Genomic DNA, 25,750 nt, shown 5'->3' with positions numbered 1-25,750 from the left:
CCCGTGGCAGATACCAGGAGATCAGAGAGACTGGCAACTCATGGGTTAAATTGACAAGTTCCCTGTGGATCTTATTGTGTCTGTGTTTTGGTGAATGCCACACCCCTTGCTTCAGGTGTTGCTTGTTGGTAAATTACCTTTTCCATAAGTAGCCGCTTCTCACTCTTGGAGGTGCGGTTTATAGATTTTCTTCCTGTCTTTTAACTAGCTGCTTAGTCGTACTATGTGGTGTTTCTGGAGTTGACAGTTTTCTACTTTCAGCTAAGTCTTGTCTTTTCTTATTGTATTGTGTTTGTTATATTCCCTGTTGTTTGTATCTGGGCCTGAGACAGAGACTTCCATTCGTCCATCTGGGGAGGAATGGGTTGTCTCTGGTCCTAACCTCATTTCAGGGCCTTATAGGGATATAAGGGCCTAGGTATCCAGCTTATGAATATTCCTACCTTCAAGGTCTATTCATATTGATAGGTAGTTAGGGCCCGGATTAGGGTTGTTTAGGAGGTGACCTGTTCCTTCCCTAGTTTCCAGGCCCAGTTACTGTTCCCCTTCCATCCTGTGTTCAGTGTGGAGTTTTCCCCCCACACTGATCAGACATCGCCGTCATTAAGCACCCAGACTTCTATCTTCAAAAATATCTCTCCTATATTTTCTCAATAGCATTTTAATGCCTTCATAGATGAAAATAATGACCCTGGTAGTTTACTCTCTAGAGTGTCTGCTGTAGATCTAGATGAGGAATTAAACTCATATTTGGTTTACTCACTTGTAGACATGGAAATATTTATGTACAACATTCCTTTGATTATTAGATCACCCAGGTGATTAAGGTAACCGTCAAAATGGAAGATTCAGGTTCTCCAAAACGCTCTTCAACCACTAATGTTTTTATCTTTGTTCAAGATAAAAATGATATTTTTCTGAAAATATTGTATCCTGAATATTCTGCAGATTATACCTCCCATAAAAGTATATCGAAATTTACTTCTTCTGGAGTATAGATTACAAAAGTGTCTGCTTTGGATTCAGATTCAGGTTGTAATGCATGGCTACTTTATAATATACAAAATGCCACAGATCCATCTTTGTTTCAAATATCTGCTCATACTGTGGAAATCAGAAGTCTTCGGCCTTTCCAGGATGCTGATCAGGTCGAACAAAGGCTCGTTATTTTGGTTAAGGATCATGGTGAACCTTGCTTGTCCTCCTCGATCACTATAATCTTTACAGTTGAAGACAAAGCTCTACAGGAGCATAAGTCTCAAACATTTCTTTCCAATACCCCTAACAAAAACATGATCCTGTACTTAATCATTGCCTTGGCAGCCATTAGTGTGGTTTCTTTTGTTACATTCATTATATTGATAGTTAGATGTCTAAGGAAAGATTCTGGTGGCTATTTGTGCTGTGCAAAACAACCTCAACCCAAATATTACACAGAACAGTATAAGCCAATACTTCATTTGAATATGGATGGGACCTTAAAATACATGGAGGTTAGGATGGTGCCCTCAGACCCCCAAAGGCAATGCTACTGAGCCTGTTTTCTTTCAACTGATATAGACAATTTCACATTTCCAAGACCTCTTAATTTCCCCACCCTGAAAATGACAATCAATGAAACTGATATAGTCTCTGGTATTAATGGGTTGAAGGGAACCAATCAGGTGAGGTAACAAATAGACAACTTAACATTTTTATTACTTAATATTTTCTAAATACACATTATACTGATCATTAGCCTAAAAAGCAGTTGTATAATTAACCACATACTGTCAAATTAACCACATTTGGACTTGTAACATGTAAAGTTGGAAATAGATATATTCTTGCTTTTTTTTACCTTTCTTGGCAAATGTGTTTTAATTGCAAAGCCACTTAGGTCATATGATTGTATTTATATTAGTTTTGATGCATTGTAGTTTCTTCTCAAATTTAAGAACGTATTGCCAAGAAGGAATTTCTATACATATATCTTTCACCATTCTAGTGGGGCGGTCATATTTAAAGTAGAATGCATTATATATATTATAATATATAGTGGAATGCATAGTATATGATATAATATTTGGTGTCACAGGTAATCTGTATTATTAAGGGACGGTTTTCACAAAGAGGTGGTCTTTGAAGAGTTTTCACGGTAGACTTGTTTATATCATTACCAAGCAGTCAGGCTATAAAGGGCTGTTTTCAATTCTACATGAAACTGCTGTCAAACAGTATTAAATTTGATGTATCATGTAAAGTAAAACACTACTACTGCCTTTATGTCTGCTGTCACCTTGGGAAAATCTATATGGTGCAATAATTAGAGCTGAAACGTCGCAAGTTTGCCATACTATGGGTGAATAAAAACCTTCACTTCACTACTACTCCGGAGTGCAGTCCTACTTTTTCGTCTTTATATTATCGGGTGCTGCCATTACCCTACGTTGGACCTTGCACCCGCATCTGGGTTGGTGCTCCCGCTGGACTTTTTTCTTCTATTACCGTGTATATACAAATGTAGATGGTAGCTCTGTGTGCATAGGTTGATGGATTAATTGCTTATTTATAGCCATTGTTGGCCAGTGACATAAATGATACTGTATGTCCATTGGGAGCTATGCACACATCCCATCTATAAGTAGAAGAGATAAGTAACCAAACTACTTCTGTCTCCTAGATCAGTGCATGTGTTTGGATTTTAACATAGCATACTGTGGAAGCTGTGAGCACATCTACTGCTCTGCAATAAGTAAATCATATTTAGGCATCAAATGCCAATATTTGTCATAGGCAGAAATAGATACTGTAATTTCTTGTATGTAGTTCTAACATTTGTACAATTTTCGTATAAATTGTCTGCAGTTGAACATAAGCAGTTAAAGGGGTTTCCTCATATGACCTTTTTGGAAATATGGAAGTCATAGAAGGCAGTCTCCGACTTGCTTCTAGCCAGAGAGATACTGCAAAGCAAAACACTAATTTTGAAAGAACATTCCCAGAAAGACTGTTTTACCTTGAACATGTATTGGCAGTTTAAACTGTAATGGCAAATGTGGACTGTGGCAATATCTGTGAAACAAACATTTACCAGATGATTGCTTGTTCAACTGCTGTTCAACCATCAACCAACTTCTATCTAAGGCTCCATTCACACATTCGTGGAATGGGTCCGCATCCGTTCCGCAATATCCGGAACTGGTGCAGACCCATTCATTCTCAATGGGGCAGGAATGGATGCGCAGAGCACACAGTGTACTCTCCCCATCCGCATTTCCGGAGCAGGCCCCGATCTTCCGGTCCGCAGCTCAGCAAGAAAATAGAACATGTCCTATTCTTGTCCCCAATTGCGGACAAGAATAGGCAGTTCTATGGGGGTGACGGCCGGGTGTATTGCGGATCCGCAATGCACTACGGATGTGTGAATGGACATGCATGGCCAACTTAACTTTGGACCCATATAATTGACATTAATAGATGCCATAGCACATATGGTGAACACACCAGCAGCTTCCCCAGTAAGAACACCAACAGCTTGACTTTTTACTGGTAGTAAGAAGAAGTACAATAGTAGGAAAGACATTTAGTATGTGAAGACATTCATGTTGTGTGGTCAGAATTACTTAAAGTTCCGCTAAACATGAGCAGACATTAAGATGCCAGTGTAACCTGACAGTCAATTAATGGCAACACTTAGTAGGAAGAACATCTCCCACTCTGAAGAAGGAGAATGAAACCCGACACATAGCATTTTAACCCACAGTAACCTATTAACATATTTTTAAAGGGGTTGCCGTATGCCTCATCATGCCAGAAAACAGGTGATAAAGATGATAAATGTGGTGGGACTGCCAGCCCTGCAATCTTCCCACCCTTGCCATGTCTGTTTTCGGGGAAAGTGGCAAGACTAGTGGATAAACACCACTTAGGCAAAAAAGTTTGCGCAAGTGGTGTTGGAAAACTTGCAAACGTGCAGTTTGCGACTTTTTCATGTGTGGAGTATTTGAATGATTAAGGGTTTTGTTAATTTTTCAAAACTCCATTTGAGATGGGATAGGTGCCTGATTATGGACAATTTTGTCAGAAAAGCATCATTGAAAAAGAATATTAAATTAAAGGGGTTTTCCAGGACCCAGCACCCCACCTTAATTATTCATAACTTACCTGCCAAAAAAGCTTTTCAATCACTTACTTTCTCAAAGTTGCTTGGATCAGCTACTTTGGATCCCGGTCACGTGACATAGTGCTCTTTGGAAATTATTCATCCGTCGATGTCATGTCCATCTGTCACAATACAAGGTTTCCAGGAAGTTTGTGGATGTGCACTTCCATGGCGAAGAACTGAGGAGTTGTTGTGGACAGGTCCAGAGCTATTCATTTCCTTGGCACGTGCACAAAATCCTGAACCCAGCTCATTTGTGCCTGCGCCAGGGAGACAAATATCTCTTGAACCCTCTTCTGGGAACAGAACAGATGCTCCCATCCATACACAAGACAGGAAACCTGGTATTCAGACTGAAGGACATGACATCAGCGGATGTAGGATTTTTGAAGAAACACACAATAAATCACTGGGTTTTCAGATCAGCTGATACATGCTACTACATGATAGTAATTATATTGGAAATTTTCTTCTGCAAGTCATGATTAATTAATATGGATTAATGTGTCCCGCTGAGTCCCATAAAACCCTTTTAATTTGTAAAGCTTTAAGCGGTGTTGTGCTGCCCTTCACATGTTACTCTTATATCAGGAAAAAGTCTATAACAGATGAAATAAATCATTTGGTGTAATTTCTCTATGGTAGCTTGGAAATATTCTTTGTGAGCTATGCCCTCACAGAGCTTGTATCATAAATGCATTGTAAGTAGCGTAACAAATTCAATCTGGTATAGTAATGGCTTCCGTATGCTTAGCAGCATGGGAATTATGAAAATTATATGCTTCCTTATGTACCTGAATCTATTTTTTTTTAAACATTACATTTTAAAAAGCGTAACTTATAAAACTAAAATTCTTTAAAAAAATTAATATATATATATATATATATATATATAAAAAAAGGAAAATAATGGCGGCACCGGAAGAATAACACAAGAAGGGTGCTATGTCCAGGGATGTAGTAGCTTACCCCGTCAATGGAAGATGAGAAAACGGACAGCACTCCAGGTAAAAGTAAGTGGTGTTTTATTCACCCATGTGGATGGCAACGTTTCAGCTCATACAAGAGCCTTTGACAAAGGCTCTTGTATGAGCTGAAACGTTGCCATCCACATGGGTGAATAAAACACCACTTACTTTTACCTGGAGTGCTGTCCGTTTTCTCATCTTCTATATATATATATATATATATATATATATATATATAGTTTTCTATTTATATAGAGTAGCAAATACCACTTTCTGATTCTAGTTTACCTTTAAGTAACTGCACTGCAAGGGAAAAGCATTTTTGGCTGCATAATCGCCCAGTGATAACAGCTGTTCACTATGGAAATCAGAACAAATCAATGGCAATTAGATAATAGATATTAATACCGTTATTAATGAATGTATTTCTTAGAAAACTACAAAATAGGGCTACATGAATGAAATAACTGATTATTATTATTATTATTATTTTATTTTTTTCCATGCCCTATACTCATCTGGAGGTTCTTAGAGCAATATTAAAACCTTACATTTCTCAATTTATCCCTGACTGATATAACATGCAATTAGATGAGGTTACCACAGATTGTATTGTAATTAGATGTTGAAATGCTTTCTATGTTGTGGGGATTTCAGGTTTAAAGAAAGTCAAAGGCACATTTAATTATGCATTGTATTTTGTGTTCTTGTGAGGCTCTGGCTGAGAAAAAAATCAGCAAAAGAAAGAATTCTATGTATATCAGTAACAGTATTATATACACAGTAAGGGCAAAATTCCAAAAACCTGCTACATGATGTTATATACTTTATTTGTCTATCTATCTATCTATCTATCTATCTATCTATCTATCTATCTATCTATCTATCTATCTATCTATCTATCTACTAGATCAATCAATCTCCTATTTATTGATTTATTCATCTATCTGTGGATCTACATATGGATCTATGCATGTATATGTTTATAGATCTATCTATCTAACTATAGCTATATATCTCTCTTCATTAAATATTGCATAGCATAAGTATTTTCTCTTATGTACATATAACTTAAAAAGCTAACACAAAGGACTGAACTACCAAAAGAGGTCAGTCAGGGTCATTTGTTCTGTCCGTGATCTACAAGCAGCCAATATCAGAAAATTGTGACTGTGAAATGTGATTGACTGTCAGGCTGTGCTTATATATTGTGGCTGTATTGCTGTAAATAGTGTAATATGTATGCATGTGAACACAAAATAGGCTTTCAAGCTATCTAATTGGTCCAGCTATGGAGGACATTGTGTGCATGTGAAGACATTTAGACTACTGGTATGAGCTTTTAAAGTTTGATTTTTGGAGATACACAAGGTAAACTTCAAGTTTTTCAAGTTGATCAATTTCACCATTCAGATCATGAACCACATACTGTAAATACACTATAAACTGCATGTACCATTTAAAATACAAAAAAAATGTAGAATTTTAAAATTATTAGGTTTCTACTGAGATTGCAGTTAGAATACTTTCAAATACAAAGACAGTTGTAATAAAGAAATTAATATGCAGAAGGAGGTGTTTATATACATATTATATTGTGTAAAATGTTTATCTACTGTATATCACAGAAATCCAATTATGTATTTTGGCACTAAGGGAAATTATCCTCATCTCCTAATTAATAGCATTGGCCAGTAGAGGGCAGAATTGACATCTGATCCTCTGCTGCTGCACATAACAGACATTGTGCTGTCATCCTCTCTCTCCCCTCTGGTTTTGTGAAATGTTCCTCCACCAGCACAGTTAGGAGAGCTCTGGCTCTGAGAAGAATCCCGCCCGTGGATTATTTAATCAGTTGGATACAACTGTTCTATGGTTTGGAGCTAAAATTCTACACTATGGAGTGACTTAATTCCAGGGTTTACATGTGGATTCTGTGCCTGAAGTTACACTGCTTGGAGGAAAGGTTTAAGTTATGGACATTCACAACTCAGCAGAGACTTGGAAATGGCAAGTAAAGTGCTTCTTTTTACTTTATAGCTGGGGCTGGGTCTCCGGACAGCTTCGCTACTCTATTGTTGAGGAGTCTGATCCAGGGACAGTTGTGGGAAATGTAGCTCAGGATCTGGGGCTGAAAATTACAGATCTCTCTAAGCGCAGGCTTAGAATGGGAACGGAGGGAAGCAGAAAATACTTTACTGTGAACTGGGAAGATGGAGCTTTGATCGTGAATGAACAAATAGACAGGGAGAACCTGTGTGGAACTAGTACAAGCTGCTTGCTACCGGTGGAGGTAGTTATAGACAGTCCTCTACAGCTACACCGAGTCATCGTAGAAATTCTGGATATCAATGACAACTCTCCTATGTTTTCTAATTCTGAAAGGACTATAAAAATTACAGAACTTGTAGCAAGTCCAGGAGCTAGATTTGCCTTGGAAAGTGCACACGATTTAGATGTAGGATCAAATGGAATTAAACAGTATAGACTCGACCCAAACCCTTACTTTTCCCTTTCTGTAAAGAAGCGTACTGATGGAACACTCATTCCTGAATTAGTGTTAGAGAAAGTTTTAGACAGGGAAGACGTAAATAGACATCATCTGATCCTCACAGCTGTAGATGGCGGGGACCCCCCTCGATCAGGAACCTCCCAGATAAATATAATTGTTATGGATTTAAATGACAATGCACCAACATTTGATAAAGGATTATACAAAATTAATGTAAAAGAAAATTGCCCTCCTAATACTGTGTTGTTACAACTTAATGCCACTGATCTGGATGAAGGAGTTAATGGTGAAATAGAGTATTCATTTGAAGAACACTTGTCAGATTCCATCAAAAAAATGTTTGCCTTAAACCCAAACACAGGTGTTATTTCTATTATTGGACCTATAGATCATGAGGAATCAAGGTCATTTGAGTTGCCTGTTAGAGCTAAAGACAGAGGAGTACCTGAAATGGAAGGTAATTGTATCATCCAAGTAGAAATTGATGATGTCAATGATAATGCTCCAGAGATCCTTGTGACCTCCATAATGACAGATGTTCCAGAAGATACTGCAGTGGGCACTGTTGTTGGCCTTTTCAGAATGAAAGATAAAGATTCTGGGCAAAATGGCAAAGTGATTCTGGAGTTACCATCTAATTTACCATTTAAGCTCATGTTTTCACATGACCATTACTCCTTGGTTACTAATGATGTTCTTGACAGAGAAACAATATCTCACTATGTAATTGATCTGACTGCCAGTGATATGGGTTCTCCTCCTCTAAGGACGCAGCAAACAATTACTTTGAAAATTTCAGACATCAATGATAACCAACCTACATTTTCACAAGCGATGTATACTGCTGGCATACAAGAAAACAACACACCTGGGCAATTACTTTTAGAGGTATCGGCCTCTGATCCAGATGAAGGAGAGAATGCAAACTTAGTTTACTCAATCCTAGACAGCCAAGTTGTAGGATCTTCTTCAATTTCTTCCTTTGTATACATCAATTCAAAAACTGGTAGTATTTATGCACAACGTTCTTTTGACTTTGAAGAAGTCCAAGTTTTAGAAGTCCCAGTAAAAGTAGAAGATTCTGGATCTCCAAAACAAGTTTCCAATGCAACTATTTTTATCTTCATTTTGGATACAAATGATAATGCTCCAAAAATATTCTATCCAGAACATACTAATGAGTTCATTGCACAACAGAAGATTCCAAAATCGTCTCCTGGTGGTTATTTTGTCACAAAAGTTACTGCTATGGATCTAGATTCTGGCCACAATGCATGGTTATCTTATGAAATTGCTAAAGCCACTGACCTATCTTTATTTTCTATATCTTCACAAAATGGGGAGATCAGAACAAGTCGCAGTTTTCAGGAAAATGAAAATCTAGAACACAGTTTATTAATTTTAGTCAAAGACCATGGTGAACCACCTTTATCCACCACAGTCACAATTATTGTCATGTTAGAAGATAGTATGGTCCAAGAAAACATAAAGTCCAAGGATTTATTTCAGAATACATCTAGCAAGTCTGACATGACCATGTATTTAATTATTTCTCTTGTGACTATAAGCTGTGTGTCATTTATCACTTTTACAATATTGCTCATAAAATGTCTGAAAAAGGATCATGGAGGTTCTGGGTGGTGCTGTAAAGATACATCCACTCCAATCCATCATACAGGGCAGTTTCCGACTTTGCGTCTGAATCCAGATGGTACTCTGAAATACATGGAAGTTAGAATGGGTCCTATGGAACCACAGGGTCAGTGTTACAAGTCCTGTTTTTCTACCGTGTCTGATAAAAATGATTTCACCTTCATGAAGCCGTTAAATTTTCCAGAACTGAAAAGCTTGGTTGGTGAAACTGAGGTTTTATTCCCTCATTTAAATGGTCCTCAGCAGGTGAGACATCATTATTTGCTATACAATAACTCTTTTTAACAGTATTTAGTGAGCTGAATCTAGACATTTGTTCCTATTTCCTGTATTGAGGCAAGTGAAGTAATCTAGAACCGTAGAAGACTGCCAATATGTAGCAAAACTTAAAAATTACTGAGCAACAGATGATTCCCTAAATGGTCTGTCAAAGGTATGGTCAATTAAATTACTTCTTAGGTTAATTCAAAATGAGCAAGCTAGCATAGAAGGTAAAGGTTGGAGTGTAAGCTTTGAATACATTGCAATTTTTGATAGAGCTTTATCAGTTTTTACAGATTTGTAAAAGGCAGTAGAACATAGCTTTGCGGGGGATGTATCATTTGGTGTACCCCACATGAATAGTATGCGGTGAATCAATTTTAAGTAGGATTTTCTGATATTTTACATAATTGTGTGTACTTTGTTTTTTATTTTTGTTTTTTACAATAGAGTAGCATGAGTTACATGAAACTGGTTTGAAATAAAATGTGACTCTATGAATGTAGCATTTTAATACATAGACTTGCCAAGTCCTCAAGTGTCACTCTTGGCTGAGGTTATTCACTCTAGCTAATAGGTGAAGTCCATATGTGAAGTCCATATGTTCTAATTGGCTTTATGGAGATGGGTTGTTCTGATGGCTCAATCGATTTATGGGTAAAAATCATGAACAACTGTGCTTTAAAGAATTGCACAAATCTATGTGTAACTCAAACCTAACGAGTGGATAATTATGTGCAAGTCAACATTATATATTTCCTCAGTTAACATCCATGTGTAATTCATCCTGCTGGGATAATGTCTTAGATTTTGTAATTGGATAGGCAAATGAACATGCCATAGCTGAAAAGGAAGGATATGCAATAAAACAGTGGTTGGTCTGCAAATAAATGACATCATGAGGTTTCCATGGCTTTAAGTAGCTTTTGGTTACTTAAATTACCATGTGACAGACCTATACTATATGTGCCTCTCTTTCTTGTATTGAATTATTAATTTAACAAAATAGTAAAAGTTACTATAGGGTACTGTATTAGAATTTTTAGTGTTAGTTGAAACACCAGTGCAGCATTCAATAAATTTCACATTTTAGATATTTTTGCCACAATTCTACAGTATTCATATAAAGTGCCCTATTCCCTGATGTGACACTGTTAGAACCAGCTAAGGACTTTGTATAAGTCCATTTATCTGTAGTAAACGAGCGAATGTGTGTAGATTTTCAGTATGCTGTGCGTGAAAATGATAGCCAGAGCATGGATATTGACATCAGTAATTAGTCATATATTTTTCATGCCAGTTTCTTACATTTGCCTTGGCTGGCTTTGGTGTATTATGAATTATGTGTATACGAAGATTCTTGAAAATGTTGGCAAGAGGTGGGGGGCACTCCGCTCACTATTAGTAGCATTTTTTTTATCCTTTTGTTTACTAGTAGTTCTGACCTGTAGCAATAATATGCAGCCTTACATATGGCAGAATATTAAGCTGACAGATCAATGTTACTCCTGTCCCAAATATGTATTCTGTTTTACGGGAAGTATCCTTTAATTTCCAAAGGGGCTCTGAAAAATTAAAGGGGGAATGCGACTGATTGCTATGAACAACTAAGCCAATTTCCTTTGGACCAGTTTTAATAAATTACCTCATGCTCAATGCCTAAATAAAAGTGGTACTGTGCAGTAAAGAAGGGGCCGCAGTCAGGGGCATAGCTACTCTGAAAGCAGGGGAAGCTACTGCTACTGGGCCTAAACTTAGAAAGGCGGAGGAGAACAAATGGATTTATTTTCAGGGCCCAGGGAGTGGTGAGTATAGTTCTCCTAGTCCTATCACTGCTATTGCTCACTACTCCCTGTTCTTTTTCTCTGGTTGCCTATGCTGCACTAAGTCCTGGCAGCGCACAGCTTCAGGACGGGATGTAGTGTGCCTAGTAGAGCACTATGACCTGACACTGTGCAACATCAGGTCACAGTGTATTGGGTGCCTAGACACAGTCTACACAAAGAATGGAGGTGCCCGTAAGAGAAGAAGAGAGGTTTTTTGTCTTTGGTCCGGTCTTTGGTCTGCATAAAGGGGACTGGGGGGGGTTCATTAAAAAATTTGCCATAGGACCCAATCTGTTCTAGTTATGCCACTGGCCACAGTGCTCCACAGAGGCCCCTCATTGCGACCTGACAGACCCCCACTGATACCATATCTTAGATAATAAAACCAGATACTATGGTGGTTGAATCATTCTAAGTATGTAAAATCATGTGCTGAGGGAGATTTGAATTTGAAAAGATTTTTGCATCTATGCCATACGTCATTTCATGGTATTCAATAGTATACAGAAGAGCAGCCTTAGAATACAATAGTTGCCATAGTCAAGCAACTGCTTGATGAAATCCACATCTAAAGGAAATATATACAATTGCTTATGTTTCTTGGCGTCAGGGAATGTATCATGATGACTTCCTGAGCGTTTCCTGGATGTAGAGCTTTGCCTTGTGGGGGGGGGGGGGGGGGGGGGATAATGAACAATCTTAATGTGCGGTAGATTCAAGCAAATGCATTGTATACATACAGATGTGTAGATACATAGAATTATCTGCCGGATGTCACACAGAGGCCGCTCTGTAAGCAATTATATGCTTTATATTGCATAGATAGCGTACAGCAGGAATCTGCCGAAGCATCGTCTACCATTCACTATGGGTAAACCAGCTTTATTAGCATCCTAATGCAAATCTACTTGGATCTGCTCCAGATACAAATGCTTTCTTAGTTAAATGGTTAAGTAAACAGTAAAATGTTCCAGACAATGATAATTATCATGATCTTGGTACTCTGTAAATAAACGGAATGATGAGATGCAGGAATGCTGTCAATGGTGTAATCCAAAAATGACATTTTTGTTTTGCTTTTTGCTTTTTACAAATGACACCATAGACGCCATTTTATGAACAATGTTAAAACCACATTAAAAAATGAAGTCATGTGATACAATTTATATAACCACATCAGCATGGGAATGGTGATGTGGCTTTCTATGGGCCAAAGGTCCTATGCTCAATCATCATAGCTGAAGGTTTGACATCAAAGAGTAGCTATGCCCTAAACTGGTAATTGTTAAAGGGATTGTCCAAAATGTTTCTATTGATTGCCTATCCTCAAAATAGGACAAACCCTCACCCCTGACAATCTCCAGTGCTGGAACTATACAGCCCCATTCATAGTGTAGTGGACAGAGCAGGTTACTGCAGTGCTCCTCCCATTGAAGTTTGGAGCTACCCCATAATTGCTGATCAACAGGGGTGCGTTGTGCCGGACCCTCACTATCAGATATTGATGGTCTATCCTGAGGATAGGTCATCTATAAGTAAGCCCCAGTAAGTTTGTATCCTAACATTTAATTGGCACATGACTAGGGCCACCAATGGGTTATGGTTGATGGCTGTGGCCATGTGATGAAAAGTCTCTATGGAAAGGAACACAAAAGGAGCCGCAGTGGTAAATTGGAGCATAGTTACTTCCAACAGTATACTGGAATGTAGGTTTGTACTGTGGTCATAAGAAAGAGTTTTTTCCAAGATTAATAAACTTGGAAAACCCCTTTCATTTGGTTGTGTGCATTCAGTCTAAAACGCTGGTCTTAATAAATATCCCCCTATATCTTAAGGTTCCTTTACACAAGCCAATTCAGCAGGCGATTGCGTTCCTTCCCGGCAATCGCCTACTCATCAGTGAATGAGGTTTACATGCAGCGATCTCCTCCACAGTATTGTGAGGCGTCGTCACTAATGCCTTCGCTCGTCCCCATACAGAATCATTGTTTGCCAGCAGCAGACTGTGTTCAGACAGAGCGATCTGCTGCCGGCAAACAGAGATTTAGGTGTCTACACAAACGATCCAATAACCCGATGAACGAGCATTTCACTCATTCATCTGGTAATCAGCGGTACCTTTACACCGCCAGATAATCTGGCAGGTTCTCGGCCTGTGTAAAGAGCCCTTTTTAGTATCAGGCATCATACACTAAATGTGATTATATTAATGATGCCAGATATGATTCAGCGACAGCACAAAAGGCCACGATGAGAGCAAAAAGTTTTCGATATAACACAAGCGTATCATTTTCTTGTGATCTGTATTAGTACTGCTTTAAATGGGGAATGTTTCAGAGCTCAGTAGGTATTTTCTTACAGTATTGACATGCCAGACTGAACACAGGTGCATGCTATATATAGTGACAATGATCTCTGTATTGTCACTCATATCCCCAGAGACCTCGCTCTTAATGAACATCTATTCTGAGCCCATCTAGAAATTAGGCTGCAGCACTTCTGTCATTACTCCAGGAGATTGCATTATATGGAACTGTGCCGTGAACTATTTGTACCCTGTGCCTGAGATTTGTAGGCTGCTTTTGTGCATCAGATACTAGTGCTTATTCTACAACCATAGTGGCCACTGTCCAGTGACAGATGGAACAAGATCTTAGTTGCTCCTGAGATGCCTACTAAGATGACCTCTGTAGGAAAAAAAGTTTGTTTTACTTATCTTGTTCTGATTTTAAAGTTAAAATGTGTTTTCTTCTGTATTCACACGTGAAGCTGAATTCAGAATTCTGCTTCTTACTATTAGTATAATTCAGAACATGTGGGATTACAGTAGGAGCAATGCATTGTAAGGTATCATGCTTTTCTGTAGAGTGCTGATAAACTTGAGATTTTTAAAGATTTTTTTCATTACTCTTTGGTTTTGAATGGAGCATAATAATAAATCATATGAAAAAAATCAGTAAGTAGATTTAAAACATTAAAATATGTAATGAAAATGGTTTTTACAATAAGGGAGTCATTTACTATCCAGAAATATGTATTTCTGGTGCAGATTGCTGCTCAAAGGGTATTTGCGTCGCAGGGTGGCAGGCCCATCTCATTCATAATTTTCTACGCCTGTATTAGGCATAGAAAATGGTCTAAATGTAAGACAGCAAGGAAGCTGGCGCTGGATGAGCCGAAGTTATGTAGAGGACGGAGCCTCTTCATAACTTCAGCAGATCCACCGCTAGCTATAGCGGTCTAACAGCGGTGATTCACCATGGTAAAGGATCATGTGACGTACCATGTGATGACCAGAGTGACGTCATCCCAGGTCCTTGAACTATAGTTAATGCTCACCACAGGTCCTATACAGTAAAAGAGACAAACGGAGATGCCGGCTACGCAAGCAAATGGATTAAGGTGAGTTGAATGATTTTTTTTTTTTTTTAACCCCTCCAGTGCTGTTTTACTATGCATTCTGTATTCAGAATGCTATTATTTTCCCTTATAACCATGTTATAAGGGAAAATAATACTATTTACAGAACACCGATCCCAAGCCCGAACTTCTGTGAAGAAGTTCGGGTTTGGGTACCAAACACGCACGATTTTTTTCACGCGAGTGCAAAACGCATTACAATGTTTTGCACTCGCGCGGAAAAATCGCGGGTGTTCCCGCAACGCACCCGCACATTTTTCCGCAACGCCCGTGTGAAAGAGGCCTTAGTAAATGAACCCCTACGTTTTTATGATAATGATGTCCTTATTTTATATTTGATTGTGGTTGTGCTATTTAATAGTCTGCTTCCTTGCACTCATAGAGATCACACTGGCAGGCGTCCAGAGGGTTTGTCTATTTCTGGTTTTGTGTTTTGCATGTGGAGACTTGATCGTGTTTAGTTTTGCCTCGCCGGTTTTCACAGCTCTATATATTTTTTTTTACAGATCCACTTATGCAAGTATATATAAACTTCAGCCATCATAAGCCATTTAAACAGTTAAAGGGGCTTTTGGCTTTTTTCAGTTCCAAGTTTTTTAGAAGCTGATAACAGAGCTTTTCAATACTAGAACCCTCAGTAATCAACTGTAATCTATGTGGGAACCTGGCAGCAAGGAGGAATGAAGTATTACAAAGTGGTCACTAAAATCAATAAACATGGTAGTACTGGGCCCTCCAGAAGCAGGTGCTCTCCACCCTGATGGCGAAAATGGTCATACTATTAAATGTTTTCTACTGCAACAACTGCGAGAATTATATATTATGGCTCCATTATAAGGGTCAAAGATCAGGTCAACTATCAAGACGAAGTGTCCCTAGGGACATTCGTTCCTGATGATTGCCCTGTGTAAAGGTTCCAATAAACAATTGTTCATCAGGTGGACGTATTGTTGATGGAGACACTAAAATCATTGTTTCTGGGCAAAATAGAACATGTTGTGTAAACATAGATGTGCTGCCCAAAAACAATTAATCTGTATGGAGACAAGTGACAACAGTAGTGATCAGTCCTCCGCATACAAAGGATTGCTGCCAGGAAATGTAGCTCTCACCTCTGCCCATGATGAGTTACCTTTTATTTACTAAAAAAAAAAAAAAAACAACTACAGCCAATCAGATGATTGCATTATTGCCCATATAGTAGATACCAGGTTTTGATTGGCTGCAGTGGTTTACCGCAAGGAAACAGTGGCTTATATGTTAAGAACACTTCTGTTTCATGGTTTTCTGTGCTGCTTTTTATATCAAGAGTATTTATAAATTTCAGCAATTTGCCATTGTTGGTAGCATCAAAGCCTTTTCTGAGCTGAATTCGATAGCCTGCAGAAAAGCTATATTTGGTTTAGATGACTCATCGGAAAGAAAAAAAATCAATAATGTGTTTGATTATATTCAAGCTTTGTTAATCATGTGGTGAGTTCATGCAGGATTATGTGAAGGACAATTGTAAGGAGATTACTTGATATGGCCATACAGGAATGATGAACGTCATACGGTATCTCCAGTACCTGTGGATTTTGTGAAGGCAATGACTGGCAAGAAATGCCTGTGGCTAATGCTTTACTCTCATTGCAATAGTTCTGTGAACTTAAGGGTATGTACTTATGGGCCATATTTTTCAGTGTACAATCCACCCTGGATCCATGGTAAAATAGTTGACAAGCCTACAGTAACATTCACATGAGCTACCTGTAGATTTTGCCATAGATTTGTTAGTGAATTTCACCCAGCGAGAATAAGGGGCGGATTGGCCATAGACCTTACAGGGAAATTACCTGGTGGGCCGATGCCCAGAGGGCCACCTGAGCCCTCCTCCCTGCCAGCCAGTGGCTGTATTTTGTGCTGCTAGCAATATTTTGTGATGGACTTTGGTATTTGGCTGTGTTGGGTGGTTTAATGGGCCACAATATGGTATTACTGGCCCTACCTCCCATCATTTGGACTCTATTACAAAACGGGACCACTTTTAGTATTTTTAACAAAGCCACTTTAAGTTTCCAGTCCGCCCCTGGCGAGAATTGTCCAAATACACAAATGAAGCAAGAACATTATAAATCCAATTTTTTTTATACTATGACCTCTAGTATATCTATATGTAAGCAACTCTCAGCGACAGTATATTTTCCGGTTCTCATTGCATTCCTGGAATATTAGGCAATGTCTTCTTGCCGTGACCCTGAACTTTGGCTGACTTGCATAGCTGTCTTGTAGGGAACATTTTGTGAACAATATATTGTGGAGTCTGATGTATCTATCAATTTGCTCATAGCTTTTCTTTGTTGAACCTCTGTTTTGCACATAGGATTCAGCTTATGAAGGTCAAATGTGTTATATTAAGAACTGTGTATTTTATGGATTTGATTAGAGCATTGGAGTGCTTGTGAAGAAAAAAGCCAGAAATGATTGTGAAATGTGGATTTGTGCTGCAATTAGAATCCTCAGGATTTTGGATTTCAACATGGTTTACTGTCTACGTCATTTCCATCTACTAATTGCAGAAATCCGTGGGTCATTTGTTCTATTGTTATATTGCTGTATAGTCATTTAGGGAGTAATGATGATGATATACTGGCAAGGGGTGGGGGAAGGGAGATAGGGCAAAGTCTACTCTCCAGGCATTACTGATAGACTAGCTGTGAAATGTGTTAGTGTCTACTGATGTTAATTTGCTCAGTTTGTTCCATTACATATTGAAGGGTTGGCTCATGAAGTGCTACATTTCCATACAATGTATGTTTGGCTGAAACTTTCCCCAAGGATAGTGACTGATCATCTGGGGTTTTAAGCTGGCCATATACATTACATAAATGCAGGCCAAACATGCCAACTTTTGTGAGTTCGGCTGAACATCTAATATATATGGCATCCTCTCAACTCCTCCAGTTAAGGTTCAAGCATGTTAGATCTCAGCCGCCCGTTTCTTTTGTTCTTGGGGAGCTAAGCAACTGCAAGAACTGTCTCCCCCTTCACTACATACAGTGCCTTGCAAAAGTATTCACCCCCTTGACTTTTTTCGTATTTTGGTACCTCACAACCTGGAATTAACATGGATTGTTTGATGATTTGCATAATTTAATTTACAGAACATGCCCACAACTTTGAAGATGTTTTTTTTTTATTGTGAAGCAAACAGCAAATAGGACAAAATATCAGAAAAAGGCAATGTGCATAACTATTCACCCCCCTAAAGTCAGTACTTTGTAGAGCCACCTTTTGCGGCAATCACAGCTCCAAGTCTCTTTGGATAAGTCTCTATGAGCTTGCCACATCTTACCACTGGGATTTTTGCCTATTCCTCCTTGCAAAACTGCTCCAGCTCCTTCAAGTTGGATGGCTTGCGCTTGTGAACAATAATCTTTAAGTCTGACCACAGATTTTCTATTGGATTGAGATCTGGGCTTTAACTAGGCCATTCCAACACATTAATATTTCCCCTTAAACCACTCAAGTGTTGCTTTAGCTGTGTGTTTGGGGTGATTGTCCTGCTGGAAGGTGAACCTCCGACCTAGCCTCAAATCACGCACAGAGTGGTACAGTTTTTTCCTCAAGAATATCCCTGTATTTAGCACCATCTATCTTTCCCTCAACTCTGACTAGTTTCCCTGTCCCGGCTGCTGAAAAACATCCCCACAGCATGATTCTGCCACCACCATGTTTCACTGTGGGGATGGTGTTCTTAGGTTGATGTGATGTGCTGCGTTTGCGCCAGACATAGCGTTTTCTTTGATGGCCGAAAAGTTCACTTTTAGCCTCATCAGACCAGAGCACCTTCCTCCATACATTTTGAGAGTCTCCCACATGCCTTTTTGCAAACTCACAATGTGCCTTTTTGTTTTTTGCTGAAAGTAATGGCTTTCTTCTGGCCACTCTGCCATAAAGCCCAACTCTATGGAGCGTACGGCTTATTGTCGTCCTATGTACAGATACTCCAGTCTCTGCTGTGGAACTCTCCAGCAACTCCAGGTTTCTGTGCTGCCTCTCTGATTAATACCATCCTTGCCCGGTCTGTAAGTTTTGTTGGGCGGCCGTCTTTTGGCAGGTTTGCTGTTGTGCCATGTTCTTTCCATTTTGTTATGATAGATTTGATGGTGCTCCTGGGGATCATAAAATATTTGGATATTTTTTTATAACCTAACCCTAACTTGTACTTCTCAATAACATTGTCCCTTACTTGCTTGGAGAGTTCCTTGGTCTTCATGGCAGTGTTTGGTTAGTGATGCCTCTTGCTTAGGTGTTGCAGCCTCTGGGGCCTTTCAAAAAAGGTGTGTGTAAATGTAATGACAGATCATGTGACACTTAGATTTCACACAGGTGGACATCATTTCACTAATTATGTGACTTCTGAAGGTAATTGGTTGCATTTTCTGTTTTCTATTTCTATGCAATAGTTTTATTTATATATTTTTCTCATTTCACTTCACCAACTAAGGGTACTTTCACACTAGCATTATTCTTTTCCGGTATTGAAATCCGGTAAAGGGTCTCAATACCGGGAAAAAACGCATCAGTTTGTCCTAATGCATTCTGAATGGAAAGCAATCCGTTTAGTATGCATCAGGATGTCTTCTGTTCTGTCCCTTGTACGGTATTTGACCGGACAAAATACCACAGCATGCTGCAGTATTTTTTCCAGCCAAATCCCGGAACAATACCGCACTTGCCGGATCGGACATTTCCATAGAGATGTATTAATGCCAGATCCGGTACCAAGTGTTCTGTAAATTGCCGCATTGCCGAATCCGGTTTTCCAGGCTGTGCATGCGCTGGGATATAGGAGGAGCGGGTTTCTCTTTTGATCTTTGAAAACATTTTAATACTGGATCCGTTATTCCGGATGATACTGGATGAGATGGATCCGGTATTTCACCGGATCCGTCTAACGGATTTGGAAAAAAAAAACCTTTCCGTTTGTATACAGATTGCCGGATCCGGCAGCCAGTTCCGTCGCCAGAGCTGCCTGCCGGATCTGAACAACACTAGTGTGAAAGTACCCTTAGACTATTGCGTTCTGATCCATCACATAAAATTCAGATTAACAAAACATTGAACTTAAGGCTGTAATGTAACAAACACATGAAAAAAGTCAAGGGGTTGAATACTTTTGCAAGGCACTGTATGCATGCTCAGTCAAGCATGCAGACATATTACAGAATCAGAAGAGACAGATGTCAACTGAATGAGGGTTCGGACAATAGTTACCATATCTCATGTGTATGGCTACCTTTAGAAGATAAAACCTCAATTTGTATCTTCACAAAGGGCTGCCAAACCTGAAAAACAATGTCCATAAAGCTAAAGAAAAACTAGAGGTGCTGATATAAATCACTATACATGCACAATATAAATGTTAATATTTCTGAACATGAGAAACCTGTAGCAGGCACTATGTAATTTATGGTTGCGATGTCATTCATCTTCACTCTCGTGAGTGTGTGCCAATCAGAGGGGCTCCTTCTATGACGCCCATGATATCTGTTTCATTGTGCTAATTTTCTTTAAATAGATACATTCCATTTTAAACAAATGACTAGCAGTTTTTCTACTCACTAATAACCATAGACTGAGGTCACCAACAGTCATTTATTGGTTTAGTCATTTGTCAGGGATGCGAATAATGTGATAAATTATTCAGTTAATCAATATATCAGCTCTGTAAGAGCTAGTGGTCAATAATGTATGGATCAGCTTACTCCTGAGCACTATCTTTTTATTACTACAATATAATGTATATACATGAGGTACATCACAGCCATACAGTACAAAGATTTATCATGTAAAATGATCGCTACTACTCTGCTCCTCATATGTAGCTCAGGACATTTAGCTGAGGAACATGCAGAAGATGGCAGGTCATCTGTTGACCATGGAAAAAACTATCAAATTAGAAACATGCTTGCTATTAGGATAGATAGACAGATAGATAGATAGATAGATACCTGTAGATACCAGATAATAGATAAATTGCTACTAAATTCTGTAGCAAGATGTGAGATTGAGCAGTAGATAGATGGATAGATCGGCAGACAGACTTGCAAAACATAATTGTCATTATTAATAGGTAGTTCTATTAAATGAGCTAAAACCATCTAGGGCATGGTTATTTTTGATGAGCACAAGAAAAAAGAATTATGCTAGGGTCTCTTAGGCCTTTCCTCAAAGCCCTCCGTCAGGTTTCTACAGTAACCTGGCAGAATTTTATTGATGTGTAAATTAGACGGCTGTTTCTCTAGGCAGGTGCACTGACTCTACCTAACAGAGCTTTTATGTATTGATGTTACTTTTGTGTTATTCCTGACAGTTTCCATTATGTGGTTCACAGGCTTACTCAGCAATCAGATAATTATACTCTGCACTTTTATGTGGAAAAAGGTATTAGACATTCAACTTTCAGCACTGGAGAGATTGAATTGAAGCCAATTTCTTTGTCCAAAACTACACATTTGTGAATTATCCACAGAATGCAGTGTGCAAACAAACACTGAGAAAAAGAACACATGGTTTGTTATAAATGGGAAAGTATTTGGCTTATCCCTTACTGCTGGGGTCTCATGTGTGACTTAATGACAAAATGGCCTATATATATTAATAGTGCTCATTAAAGGGGTTGTCCGGCCTTTACTAAGTGATGGCCTGTCTTCACAATGAGCCATCACTAACTTATTGGTGCGGGGTGTTGGACCCGGCTGATCAGTTGTTTAGCTGTAGCTCTGTCGCCAGAGGTCAGCACTGGAAGTACTCATCACCATCAACCATGTAGTGGAGAAAGCTCAATACTAATTCGCTCCTCCCATTTAAGCTCTGTCTATTACAAGGTTGACGGTGGTGTGTAGTTCTATCGATCAACTAGTGATAGCCTAACTCCAGGCCTCAGGTCCCACCTGTTGGTCATGATTCGAGAATATCCTACAGAATGAATAACTGTTCTAAATCCTGATGCATTGACACTAATTATATCACCTTCTCAATACTAAGGAAATCCTGAAAATGTGACCAGCAGGTTGGCCCTGAGGACTGGAGTTGAGGAACACTGCCCTACACAATTTAACACTGTCAGCACTGATTGGATAGTCTCTGAGTGTTTAGGGACATACTCAAAACTAAGTTGTCAATTTATTCATATATGTCTAGAAGGAATAACTGAAGAATAACATACTAAGTGGCTTATGTCTGCCATAAATCATCTGTACCAAGACCTGGATCACTTTCTGCGGTTCTTTTAGTTTTACCCTCTCTCTAGCCTCTTTCTTTTTTAGTCCATAGAGATCTGTCATGCTTTAATTCATCAAATCGGTATTTCTATAGACCTAGCATAACATGACAGAGTTACTGATGATGTGATATCATTTGTTTTTACACATGCATGTGAAATTGATTAAGCAAATTATCTGAACTCTCTGAAGTCGCATATTACCACAGCTATGGGATATGCAATCTTTGAACACAAAGAGCATTTGATTTAACTTGTCTCTTGCCATTCATCAGGGATAATAGTGGTCGCAGTGATTTATATAAGATAATTAATAGATGAGGGTTTGTTTGAAGAAACATCAATTACTCAGGCCAGATGGGTGTAATTAAAAAAGGAAATCTAGTGGCATTCTGACCAGTGCCTGTTGACCTCAAGGTGTGAGAGGACCATAAGATAGACTTATAAAATGTAGCATCAAAGTCTAAAATCATTCATTAGAGGAAGTAGCCTCAGCAGTGATTCATTACTTACAGATGTGACCGAGTGTCTTCAATAAAGTGCTTTTTTATGCACAAAGTTGTTGTAACATGTTATGGTCATTCATAAAATAAGATTTAATTTTCCACACAATATTATATGATGTTGGCTGTTCTTTGTATATAGTGAGTCATAGTCTTCCATTTACCATTAACGATGACATTAATCATGATCCATAAGGATAACAGCTGAGGTCCATTAAGAGCCTGGAGGAGGTCATGGAGGAGTCACTATTTCCAGTTGTGGAAAAACACATTTATACCATAATAGCTATTACATGTAGACCCGTAAACTGACATTGGTTAGTTGTCCGGTTTATTTCATGAGCCTGAAGAACAATTCAGACCTGGGCATGGTCCATATGGGTTTGATCTGTTTCTTCTACTGAGAGACTAAAGGCTTTCTGGAGAAGGAACCATGTGAAAAACATTCTGTATCAATGTATTCTGCAACAATAAAAGACCACTGATAGTCTTCTTCTGTAATATTTCCATCCCCTACAATTTATATAAACTGTAGATCTGAACTTCTTACTGTACTGTGAGCCGTACATGTGTCCCTTACAATTTCATTTTAAGAATCGTAGACTCTCAGCTGGGGTCTATCCAGCTGGGAGGATGCCATCATTGCATGTTTATTTTTAATGAGGGTATTCCTCATAGACGCCTTGTCATACTACAATTCTCTAAGGACCTTCTTTACTGTAAAAAGCAAGTCTTTTCTAAGTGGAACGAATGTATAAAAGTTGGCACAACTACCCGGAAGCTGCTATAATGTGAGCTTTCCGTTGGTAAACTAAGCATTCAGTTTCATTTATATTATTGTATAATAATGCTGTTGATATTGTATTTCATCTGGGGCTTTTGAAATCTTGAGGCCATGTATATTTTATACTATGTCACTAAATGGACCATACAGTACATTGATTTGTTCTTTTGATTAATGGTTTGCTCATCGGTATATAACTAACTGAGTCTGTTCCACTTGAGTGTACCAATGCGATGTATAATGTATATTTTCTTCTCCATGCATTCTATAGGTTACAGCAGAAGCTCCCAATCTTTTTTTAGGTCATATGTCAAATTATATTAAAAGTCTATTAAAGATATGACAAAGTGATTTGACTCCTACCCAAGTGTTAGTGCAAAGTTCTAGTAATGCTATAAGCTAGTGCAACTAAAGCACAGTAGTATATAGGACCACCAAATACAACAGATCTACATGAAGGGGGTCCAAGCCAGTTAGGGAACATTGGGTTGCATACTACAACAGAATTGACTATAGCAGCATACTTACCAATGTTTCAGCTGGAAAAATCAGGGCATCTAAGCTCCCCCTCTGGGAATGCCCAGACCCAGTGGCGGAGCACCCACTTATGTGTGAGGTTTACACAAGCTTCGCCAAATTCTGAAAGTCCGAGCAAATTTGGGACAATTGGCAACTCTGTATCAATGACTATTAATTCACACTTTTGATTTCTAAAAGCAAAGGTTTCATCCTTCTTAAAGGGCTTCTGTCACCCCCCTAAAGTCATTTTTCATTTTTTGGCTACTTATAATCCTTATACTGCGATTTATCAATATATAGTGCTCTTACTCTTTTTCGTTCAGTAATTTCTTAAAAAAACGGACTTTTATAATATGTAAATTACCTCTCTACCAGCAAGTAGGGCGGCTACTTGCTGGTAGCAGCCGCATCCTCCTTTCATAAAGACGCCCCCTCCTCATGTTGATTGACAGGGCCAGCGAGCGCTCTCGTCCTCTGGCTGGCCCTGTCTGCGTTCTAAATCTCGCGCCTGCGTCTTCAGTCGGCGCAGGCGCACTGATAGGAGGACTCTCGCTCGGACGCTCCTTCCTCAGTGCTCCTGCATCGGGTGTAGATGTGACGTCATCGGCGCAGGCGCATTGAGGGGTAATTTACATATGATAAAAGTCCGTTTTTTGAAGAAACTACTGAACGAAAAAGAGTAAGAGCACTATATATTGATAAATCGCAGTATAAGGATTTTAAGTAGCCAAAAAATGAAAAATGACTTTAGGGGGGTGACAGAAGCCCTTTAAGTGACCTCCACCATAATTACAGATGGGAATGTTCTCCACCATTTAAGACCACAGTGGTCCAAGTATTTGGATGTATATGAAATGAATGGATTTTCTTATATGTAATGTACTGCACTATTTATCCATTATTATAATGTCCCTAGTAAAGAAATAGAATGGACTATAACTATTGTTTTTTCATTTATTTTTTTTTTGCTTTTTTTCGGTCTTGTTTTTTTGTTTGTTTTCAAGATAAATTCTAAGTTTGCATTCCAATGTTTGCTTTAAAGTTCAAGGTAAAACTGTGATATGTGCTGTGTTTTCTAACACCATAATTTGTTCCTTTCTTTTAGCCTAGGCTGAAGACAAAAGAATATAAAATAATTGAATGTGTTTTATATACTGTTGTTTCCTTACATTGTAAGTGTGTAGCAATTACAAGCACTTTCGTGTTTTTTTTTCCCAGCAGGCACAACCTGGTGCAGAATGGCGCTTCTCACAGGCTCAGAGACCCGGACCAAGCGGGTGAGTAGATCTTCACGTGTGGGTGTTAATATATAGAAATGATTTATGATTGCTGAATTTCCAGGGGGTGAATTTCATTGATCAATGAAGACAGTGTAGACAGTCTAGGTGCTGCCATTTTATTCTTTATTACCTCTACAGCCTACTGATAATTCCAAGGAAGTCAAATTTTACATAAGGGTTCTATTGCAAGTGACAACAATCAGGACAATTATTGGGGAGGAATGCTTATTGCTGATAACTGGTCCCCAAAAACCTACTGCCAGTCAACCAAGCTAACACTCGGGTGATCGCATCTTTTGTGAAACATCTAAAATCATTTGTGGGTAGCATATTGCCTTATGTAGCAGGAATGTGCTACCAACAAACTATGAATCTGCATGGGAATGAATGATTACAGTAACAATCGTTCATCCTCATGCAAAAGGGATGATTGCTGCATGTGAGTGCAGCTGGAATAGCAGTGATAATGCTCAGGTTGTTGTTGATCATTGCCCTCAGCGTCAGCCCATGTAAAATGTCCCAAACCTTCTCAAAATAGGACTTCTTGTACTGAATAATACTGCAGAGAGGCATTAAGATGAAAATATGATCATGAGTTCTCTTCATTGTGCCA

At 38.7% G+C, this 25,750-nt stretch overlaps 7 protein-coding genes across 22 annotated transcripts in view; all 7 read left to right on the top strand.

Annotated features, from left to right (window-relative positions):
- LOC121008664 (protocadherin gamma-C5-like) overlaps positions 1 to 25,125 on the top strand; it is a 160,844-nt gene extending 135,719 nt beyond the window's left edge. Inside the window, 1 exon segment of the mRNA XM_040441353.1 lies at positions 25,079 to 25,125. The gene's annotated coding sequence lies outside the window, so the exon portion shown is untranslated.
- LOC121008687 (protocadherin gamma-C5-like) overlaps positions 1 to 25,134 on the top strand; it is a 122,085-nt gene extending 96,951 nt beyond the window's left edge. The window contains 1 exon segment of the mRNA XM_040441387.1: positions 25,076 to 25,134. The gene's annotated coding sequence lies outside the window, so the exon portion shown is untranslated.
- The window catches only part of LOC121008696 (protocadherin gamma-C5-like), a 98,591-nt gene extending 73,457 nt beyond the window's left edge, over positions 1 to 25,134 (top strand). Inside the window, 1 exon segment of the mRNA XM_040441396.1 lies at positions 25,079 to 25,134. The gene's annotated coding sequence lies outside the window, so the exon portion shown is untranslated.
- Positions 1 to 25,134, top strand: part of LOC121008678 (protocadherin gamma-C5-like) — a 71,827-nt gene extending 46,693 nt beyond the window's left edge. The window contains 1 exon segment of the mRNA XM_040441379.1: positions 25,076 to 25,134. The gene's annotated coding sequence lies outside the window, so the exon portion shown is untranslated.
- The window catches only part of LOC121008577 (protocadherin gamma-C5-like), a 392,139-nt gene that overhangs the window by 321,981 nt on the left and 44,408 nt on the right, over positions 1 to 25,750 (top strand). For 9 of the 16 annotated variants that reach the window (XM_040441303.1, XM_040441294.1, XM_040441320.1 and 6 more), the window contains one exon: positions 25,076 to 25,134. In XM_040441303.1, coding sequence (XP_040297237.1) covers positions 25,076 to 25,134 — 59 coding nt within the window. Of the gene's footprint in view, positions 1 to 6,870; positions 9,524 to 25,075; positions 25,135 to 25,750 lie in introns of those variants that run through there. The other 7 variants (XM_040441240.1, XM_040441272.1, XM_040441232.1 and 4 more) reach the window with 4 other exon arrangements.
- The window catches only part of LOC121008669 (protocadherin gamma-C5-like), a 145,011-nt gene that overhangs the window by 89,925 nt on the left and 29,336 nt on the right, over positions 1 to 25,750 (top strand). The window contains 1 exon segment of the mRNA XM_040441367.1: positions 25,079 to 25,134. The gene's annotated coding sequence lies outside the window, so the exon portion shown is untranslated.
- The window catches only part of LOC121008655 (protocadherin gamma-C5-like), a 236,440-nt gene that overhangs the window by 181,370 nt on the left and 29,320 nt on the right, over positions 1 to 25,750 (top strand). Inside the window, 1 exon segment of the mRNA XM_040441342.1 lies at positions 25,076 to 25,134. The gene's annotated coding sequence lies outside the window, so the exon portion shown is untranslated.

Source organism: Bufo bufo, chromosome 1 (assembly GCF_905171765.1).
Source record: "Bufo bufo chromosome 1, aBufBuf1.1, whole genome shotgun sequence".
In the NCBI taxonomy this organism is placed as follows: domain Eukaryota; kingdom Metazoa; phylum Chordata; class Amphibia; order Anura; family Bufonidae; genus Bufo; species Bufo bufo.
The sequence above is the reverse complement of the archived record's forward strand: the minus strand, read 5'-3'. Positions and strand labels throughout refer to the sequence as shown.